General features: G+C 33.0%; 1 protein-coding gene across 1 annotated transcript; it reads right to left on the bottom strand.

The window, feature by feature from the left end:
* Nucleotides 1–5,696: 5,696 nt before the first annotated feature.
* LOC107952842 (probable inactive receptor kinase RLK902) lies at nucleotides 5,697–8,743 on the bottom strand. The gene is made up of 2 exons (XM_016888039.2): nucleotides 7,214–8,743; nucleotides 5,697–6,559 (listed from the first exon to the last, which is right to left on the bottom strand). The coding sequence occupies exons 1-2, from the start codon at nucleotides 8,484–8,486 to the stop codon at nucleotides 5,937–5,939; spliced, it is 1,896 nt and encodes a 631-aa protein (XP_016743528.1). The 5' UTR covers nucleotides 8,487–8,743; the 3' UTR covers nucleotides 5,697–5,936.
* Nucleotides 8,744–9,305: the final 562 nt, after the last annotated feature.

The raw sequence follows: 9,305 nt of genomic DNA, 5'->3' as shown, positions 1-9,305 counted from the left end.
TTCAGGCCCTATAGTTATGTATACTTTGGTGTGTTGGATGGTTATGCTCTTATGAGATTATTAGTGTGATGGAAGAACCTTATGTATTCGATCATTGAGTCTGTATTTGGCTAATAGGGGGTAAATATGATTATGAAATTTGGTTTACCTGGCATATGAAAAGGTTGAATAAATACCCTGAAGATGATTTGAAATATTGATATCTTGATATATATTCATTTTTTAATATAATGAAACTTGGTTTAAAGATATGTTATAATGTTATGTTAGCATGCTTTACTGTTTCATGTTTTATGTGTTGAAATAGAATTATGTTAGTACCACTGAGCTTTCACTACTCAGTGCAGATGTGTTTGTTTCCATACAGAAGTGTTGAGTAGACTTTTTGAATTGCTCGTGATGTATAATGACATCCAAAGGCTCATATCTCAGCTCAGCCAAGTGTGTAACACTAAAACCCGTTTCCATCATCAAAATAGGGTTACGAAGTATTATCGTACAAGTCAGAACATTTCATAAAAAATAGTATTCAATTTAATTCCATAATATATAATAGTCATAGTGAAATAAAACATTCTATTATGGCATTAAATTGAGCTTTCGAAACCTTAAAAATAAGTTACGGACATTTAGGGATCAAATCAGAACAAATCAAAACTTTCAGGGCAAATTCGAAGATTTTCAAATTAGGGGTCACACGACCGTGTGACAGAGCCCTGCCCGTGTGGCTCCAAACATAGTCATGTAGCTATCCTACACCTTACACGCCCGTGTGCATGGACCATGTAACTCTCTGATTTGGATCACACGATCATGTCGTAAGCCGTATGCCAGCCCGTGTAACATTCGAAGTACCCTCACATAGCCATGTCATAGGCCGTGTGTCTGCCTGTGTGAAAACGACACCTATATTATTTTTAAACACACTGTGGCCACACATCCGTATGGGTTACCTGTGTGCTTCATATGACCGTGTGACAACCCGTGTCCCAAGCCGTGTGATCCCAAAAACGTCCTACTTCAGGCTCAAACTTCACCCAATTGCATAGGCACTTAAACCAATTACAAAACATGTAATCACAAGGCTTCAAATACATACAGGAACATCCAAAACATGCTACTTCAATCCATTTAAGACCTAACCAATGGGTCCATAACAACACCCTATCTCAATTACCCAACAATTTTACTACTTTAGTTTCATCACACAAGTCTCAACATATTCAAATTTAACTTACCTTCAATTCACTTATATCGTACCTAATTCAAGCCACACTTACAATTTTCATGAATGTTCACTTATACTCTAACATGGATTTAAACATACATACCAAACATCAAAATGCACTATCAAACACAATACATGTACTTATGAAACATTACAGAACATAACTAAATTTTCCCTATTACATGCCATATAAACCAAGATAAATTCAAGGGTTACCAAAAGAATCCCCAAATAGTGTGATTTCTTCGTACTGATCCGATTTCCCAATCCAAAAAATGTTATCTACAAGAAACACAACAAAATATGAGTAAGCTTTTATAAAGCTTAGTAAGTTCGTCGATTAAATGGTAAAGCTTACTAAATTACGCATAATAATTCAATTAATAAAATTTATTAACAATGTTTCCGACAATAAAGTCCTGAACAGAGTTCCTGGAGATAAGGTTCTTAATAGAGTTCCTGTCAATCACAACTCACAACAGGTGAGTAATGCTCAATACAATAGTACAAATTAATTTCCACATTTCAATAACATTCGATGATCATTAAAGATAATGCCAGATGAATGATATACGGATACGAGCACTCAGTTAACCATTCAACATACCAGATACTCATAAGAGTCAGTACCATCCAACATACCAGTTGTTCATAAGAGCCAGTACCATCCAGCACACCAATTGCTCATAAGAGCCAGTACCATCCAGCACACCAATTAACACTGTAAAATAACATGATAGTCCGCAACAAATGCAGGACCTCGGCATATCCAGTGAACAGAAAATATATAGAAATCATCTTCACTACTCAGACCAATCCCGTACCATGTGCATAATAACCTATTGGCATACCAATCATACTCTATCATATGTTCATCGGCTCTGAGTATTTTCAACACAGAACAATATATGAATAGTTCACTATCTCATATTCCATAAAGAGACATTAGTTCATTAATCAAGCATTCATCAGCTCAAAATACTTGGTTAGTGCTCAACGCTATAATGATCCCTTACTTCATTACTCGTATACATAGCATCATTATAATGTTCAACCAAACAATTCAATTCATTTAATATGCATTTAAATACATTATAATTAATCTAAACAAACTTACAGGATTGATTTGCAGTAACGGTCTAGAATAACTCAATCAATGATCGACGTTGTGTCAATTCATTATTTCCATTTTCAATTACACTTATCAATATAATCCAACATTATATAATTAGGTTCACATAATACATTTAAAAATGTACTAAAATTAAACTATACAAACTTACCAAACTAAATTGCAGCAACGACAAAGTACAAGGGTTATTTGGCAATTTTCTCTTTTCCTCGATTTTCCACTTATTCTTAGTCTAAAATAATAATTCCATTCAATTCACTAATTCTAACAGAAAAATTAATTAATTTTATGTAGTTAAGTCATTTTTAACATTATAACAAAATTGCCCCCAACATTTTACTTTTATACAATTTAGTCCCTAAGCCCAAACATGCAATTTAACCATTTTTATTCAAATCTCATTTCAGCCGAATTATTCACTGTTTCTCTATAGCCCATACATGTTGTTATTTCACATCAAGTCCTTATACTTTTATCACTTTAACATTTGAGTCATTAAACATTAAAATTAATAAAGCCTACTTTATAAAATAGTTCTATTTAAGAACCAAGCTTAATAATCCATCATAAAACTTCAAGAATAACTCAAATTCATCAATGGCATAATCGAAAATATTTGACAGTTTTACAAATTAGTCCCCAGATTAGTTAGATTAAGCTAGTACGAAATTAAAAATATTAAAATTACTAAAAAGGGCAAAGTTTGCTTACCAAATCAAAGGGCCTGAGCTTGCCCGAATGTTTTCCTAGCTTCAACCATGGTGTTTTGGGTTTATAGGAAGAAGAAACAAGAAAAATCACTTTTAATTTGGCTTTATTTTAGTTATAAATTATTTATTTACCTAATTACAATTATATCCCTTTTAATTTACATTCAAATTTTAACATTTTTAAGTCTAAAACCGTCCAATACTATACAAATGGTATAATTACTATTTAAATAGGGTTTAATTGCACAATTGGTCCTTCAATTAAATTAAATTTCAATTAAATAAACTTCATTACAATTTAATCCTAATTAATTAGGACTAAAAGAGCAAATAGCTCAAAACCTACTGGATTAATCATATCCACCACCACTTGGACTTTTTGACAATGGTCTAATTATCATTTTGGTCCTTTTTATATTTTAAATCTATAGCAATCAACTTTTACCTCTTTTACAATTTAATAATTTTGCTTAAATTAAGCAATCAATCGTTAAAATTACCAGACTAAACTTCAATTCACCTATAATACGACTCTGTAAATATTTAATAAAAATATTTACAGCTTTAAAATACGAAAACTAGGTCCTATTACCTCGTTTTCAATAATCACTTGATTTTTGAACCAAATCACTTATACTAACTTTTAATTCAATTGTTTAAAATCATCAAATCAAAATTCAATATAAAATTATTATTGACTCGCATAATTAAATATTAATTATACGAACTTACTCGTCAGATTTTTAGTTACAAAATTATTGTTTCTGACATCACTGAAAAATGGGTTATTATAAAGTGATTGTAATATTCATTTCAAAGTTGTTAGTAAATAGCATTTACCTAAGTTCTAGAAAACTTATGACTCTTTTTACGGTGATTTTTGTTAGTTGGTATAGCATGGTCATGCATGTAAACAGTGGTTATGTCTTAGACCTAGAATAGTTCATATGACGAACTTTTGAAGCTCGATTGAATTTAATTATGTATGCTTTTATGTTACTAAATGAATTGCTATAAATGTTATGATATAATGTATCGGTTGCCATGATCTTATGTGCTTTCATAAAGCTTTAGAAATGTAGTATCATTGATTAATATTATTTAAGCTGACAGCTGTAAAGCCATCCGGATGGAGAGCAAAATGTCCTAGTAGTTGAGTTATATCAAAACGCCATTCGGATGGCGAATATTAGTCATTCGGATGGAGAGCAAACTTTCCTAGTAGTTGAGTTATACTAAAACGTCATTCAGATGATGGATGTTATCTATTCGGATGGAGAGCAAGCTGTCCTAAAAGTTGAACTTGGCTAAAACACCATCTGGATAGCATCACGGCTGTTTTGAGTTATACAAGAATGCGCTGATTGCATTTTGAGTTGCCGAAAGTCCATTTTATATAAAATTATTTGGTGACATGTTACAAGTGTTTAGATGACCTTTAGCATGCTATTGGATGTTCAATTTGAAAAACTGATTTAGGATTTGTAACTTGGTCCCCTTTTTTTACTGTCTCTGACCTCGGACTTTTGTAAGAGGACCCACTAGAGTTAATATTATGTATTTAGCATAATATTTACTCATTAAATTGAACACTACACTAAATAATTTAACTTTGGTGTTATATTTCTATTTTGTTTGAGTTGCTTTAACAATGGATGTAACATTGTGCATTTGAATCCAAATTCAAGTTTCTCTGTAATAATTTCTAAAAAGTAATTAAGTTTTCAAATATGTGATAATATATGGTAGGGAATAGATTTCCTAATAAAGTCCTAACAAAGTCATCACAAAAGTGATAAAAATTTTCTAAGCTCTCAATTTAATTAAAAGTTAAGTCTCAATGTCGTGTCTATCCATCTTCCATCTATGAATGTTAAAAAGTATTAAAAGGAAGAAAATAAAAGCAAATGTAAATGCTAAAACTGAAAAAAAAGTCTCTTGATCTTTTGTTCCATATTATTTTCTCAAAAAATTATCTAAAAACTCCAATTGCAAGATTTTTAGAAACTAATAAATAAATTCATATAATAAACTATTTTTCTAGGAAATTTGAAATATATATAACTATATTTTAGTTATAATATGTAAGAATCTAAACTATCTTATTCTCTTCACTTTTACTTTTACTCCCGACCCAACCAATACCAAGCCATTGGCATTAGCTTCCGAGACTCTTTTTCCTCATTTTTCTTGGGTTAAAAATAAAAGGAAAGTTCCTTGGAAAATTAAGATTTAGGAAAATGGATTTAAAAGTTTAGATTTAAATTTTATTTATTATATAAATTGTAAGAATAAAAGGCTTTTGTGATCCATAGATTAGTTGAAATTTAATATAATGTACATTAAAAAAAACATAAAAACATTATTTGTCAAATTCAAAATAATTTTAAGATTTTAAATTTATTAACAAATTCATGTATTTGAAAAATCATCTTGAATTTGATATATCTAAATAGCTTATTACTTAATTTACACTATTTTTGAAATCTAAATCCAAAGTTTAAAATCATAATCCCTAGATACTCATTATTCAATCGTCACAGAAAAACTAAATTAAATTTAATAACATACGAATTCCCTTACCAATTAGAATAATGGAAATTACAGGAAATAAGGGAAAAAAATGTAGCAATAAATGATGGGTAATATTGAAGGAAAAATGAAAAGTACGTATACGTGTTTCTTATATACATGTATGTGCATGTGTGCATGTGCGTGTAATGAGCCCAAGAATAAACAAACAATGAGAATTTTTTTTTTTGAAAGAAACAAACAATGATAATTAAATGCATGAGAGATTGAAAAATAAGAATTCAAAGATTGCTGATATTTTTAGCCCTTTAGTGAAGATGGCCATCTGCACCAACTAAGTATGCTCGGAAGAGCCATTCTCTGCTTCATGGATTTGATGAATCTCCTTTTCTGTACTAGGCCCATGGATCTCCTCTATTCGAGTTGTCATCTCAGACAACGAAGGGCGTTTATCGGGATATTGAGCTGTGCAATCTATGGCAAGCTGTAGTAGCTTGACCATATCCTCCTCGACGTTCTGGTGTCTCAGAAGTTCAAGGTCAAAGACCTCGGTAGTCCACTCCTCTTGAACTACGGATTGGACCCATCTTGAGAGGTCTACTCCATCCTCATTCAATAAGGCATGTCTGGGTGCCTTACCAGTAAGAAGTTCTAGAAGCAGGATGCCAAAGCTGTAGACATCAGCTTTTTGGGAAACTCTACGGACATCCGTTACCTCTGGAGCACGGTAGCCATTAACACGGTCAGGAGCTGATGTGGGGCCAGCAAGCTGTGCAAGACCAAAATCAGATATGCGAGCTTCATAGGACGTAGTGAGTAGGATATTTGATGATTTGATATTTCCATGGGAGATTTCGGGTCCCTTTGAATGGAGGTATGCGATGCCTCTTGCAGCTCCAAGGGCAATGCCACACCTTGTTTCCCAATTCAATGGAATCCTACCAGCTCCTCTGTTACCTGATCAATAATGATAAATAACGAAACAATAATAATATACTTATTTGTGAATCCGAATATGTCAGAAATGAAATGCACAAATCCATTCTATGATTCTGTAAATAAGTGTTTCAGTATAAGCTCAGTAAAGCAACATGCCTAAAATTTATTCAGCTGGCTTATATAAAATAATAGCCGAATGTCAGAAATTGAAACTCTGCGATTTCTTTCCCAGCTGCTAAATGCATAGCAAATGATGATAAACAGAAACCTATACATACCAGAATACTTATCAGATTCAGAAATGCTATAGGCCAAGTCATTTATATAACAAACATATTACAAGGAAATTGAGCAACTATAAACTTTATTTTCAAAGATTCAAACTCCTTTATTTTAGAACTTATCGACTGTTCAAATCTTAAATAACTCATCAGACAAGACAGAGACAAGAAAGCAATTGATGAATCCAAAAAAAGATCTGCATCATGATAAAGAAATGGAGAACGTTGGACCACGCCAGTTGAAAGTTACAACCAAAAGGATTGCTAAATAGAGACATACTAAGATTCCAGCAATCAAAAGATGAAAGGAAGAAATAACAACACAAGAAGCAAAAAACATAATGTACACAGAAGAAAGGCTAGTAAGAAAGAACTAACATAATGCACTCACCATGCAAAAGTGCAGACAAGCTTCCCATTGGCATATAATCATAAACTAGAAGTTTCTCATTCCTACTAAAGTAGTAGGCCCTGACTGGTACCAAGTTCGGGTGATCCATGGCTCCAACGACCTCCATCTTCTCCTTGAATTCCTTCTCTGACACCGTCACATCCTTCAACCTCTTCACTGCAACAACCATCCCCAACTCCAAAGTGGCCTTGTAAGCCGTCCCAAATGTTCCCTTCCCTAATACCTCAGCAGAGGCCCTCAATAAATCCTCTAGATAAAATACCCTCGATCTGTTCCCAAAAAAGACCAACTTCTTACTCCCACTACTCTTAGCAATTGCATCCTTTTTTACTACCCCAGATAAACGATTACTTGTATTATCACTCCCCCCAGCTGCCTTATCAGCCGCTGGAATTTCAACCTCAGCCTGCTTTGGAGGTGCAATAATCCTTGTCTCCATTTTCTTACTACCCTTCCTTTTACATAAAAATACTAAGATAATCAAAATCAGTAAAACAGCGGTCACACAACCAACAACAATACCAGCAATGACTCCACTTGACCATTTATTGCCACTATTACTACTGCTACTATTTTCAGTTCCATTACACGAAACCAGAGGCTTGCCACATAAAGAATTCCCTTCAAAAGCAGTCTTTGGCTTCCCTGATAGCCCTTTTGGGATTGAACCATTTAACTTATTAAAAGAAACATTGAATTGCACAAGTGCAGGCAAGTCAATTTCTGGTATTGACCCAGATAAGTGATTGTTCTCCAAATACAAAGTACCCAACCTAGTCAAATTGTTAAAACTCTCAGGGATTGTACCTGTGAAATTATTGTTTGCAAGATTAAGTCTAATAAGTTTTTGTAAAGTGAACAAGAAAGCAGGAATTTCACCAGAAAATCGATTCCCTTGTAAGTATAGTTTCCGAAGGGAAGTAAGCTTGGCAAAGTCAGAGGGGATTGACCCAGAGAGAGCATTGAAACGAAGTGAAAGGGTATGGAGTTGAGTTAAGTTGCCAATGGCAATAGGAAGCGGACCTGACAGCCCAATTCCAGGGAGTCTTAACTCCACTACTCTGTTCTGCACACAACGTACACCAGTCCAATTACATGGGCTCCTTGACAGATTCCATAAAAGTGTGCGTCCACCGGAAGCTGCTCGAAGACCCACCAAGGCTGCCCTGTCGGAAGCTAGATCCGAGTTCATGCGAACAAACAATGTTGTCCAGAACAAGCACAAACAGAATATGCTGGAATTTAGCTTCATAGTTTTTCCTGCTCAGAAAAAACGAAAAAGCTTTAATTTCGACTTGTGGAAAAGTATTTTCCAGAGGTAAAGATATTGGAATCAAGATGCAATTCATGTTTGGTTGTGTGAGAATTTTTGTAGCGTCCACCGTTTGTTATTTTGTAAATGTGAAACGCTGAAACTTAGTTTTATTTTTATTTTTCCTTTTGGTTTTTATGATAATGAAAACTTAATGCAGGAATTTGGTTTGATTTGATTGAAAAGGAAATTTCTTAAGGAGCTTAAGGCTGCTGTTGTACTTCTTGATTAATTTAACTACTAGAAGGAAAGTAAAAAGGAAGTAACCGGATGTGAATTGGCTTTTGCTGCTGCTGCTTTGTTTTTTTTTTTGCTTGTTTATTTATTTTTCTATAACTTAGGAAAGATGTCCTGCAAAACTTATTATAATTAATGTAGATGTACTCGGATTTAATCGAAAATTATTTGCTCGGAATTTTATTTATTTTATTTTTTTAAGGTAAATTATGAAAATAGTCACTTTTGTTTGTCTTAGGTTACATTTTAATCACTTATATTTGAAATGTTACGTTTTAGTCACTTATGTTATCAGAGCCGTTAATTGAAGTTAATAGTATAATGGTAAGTTGACATGACACGTTAAATTATCATTTCAAACGGTAAGCTGACGTGACACGTTAAATCATCATTTCAAACGAAAATTTTAGGTTAAATTATACATTTGATCCGTTTTTTTTTGTTCTGAGCAATTTAATTCTTTTCTTTTATGTTCTTTTAAGTTTCTTTTTTTCCATTTTCTGTTTCTCCCTCTATTTTCCT

This window comes from Gossypium hirsutum, chromosome A07 (genome assembly GCF_007990345.1).
Source record: "Gossypium hirsutum isolate 1008001.06 chromosome A07, Gossypium_hirsutum_v2.1, whole genome shotgun sequence".
Lineage (NCBI taxonomy): Eukaryota > Viridiplantae > Streptophyta > Magnoliopsida > Malvales > Malvaceae > Gossypium > Gossypium hirsutum.
The sequence above is the reverse complement of the archived record's forward strand: the minus strand, read 5'-3'. Positions and strand labels throughout refer to the sequence as shown.

Excerpts from the sequence above, each read along its gene's own strand:
- LOC107952842 (XM_016888039.2), bottom strand. The coding sequence starts at position 8,486 with ATGAAGCTAAATTCCAGCATATTCTGTTTGTGCTTGTTCTGGACAACA. Across the intron at positions 6,560-7,213 it reads CTTGTCTGCACTTTTGCATG|GTAACAGAGGAGCTGGTAGG; the intron begins GTGAGTGCATTA and ends ATTATTGATCAG.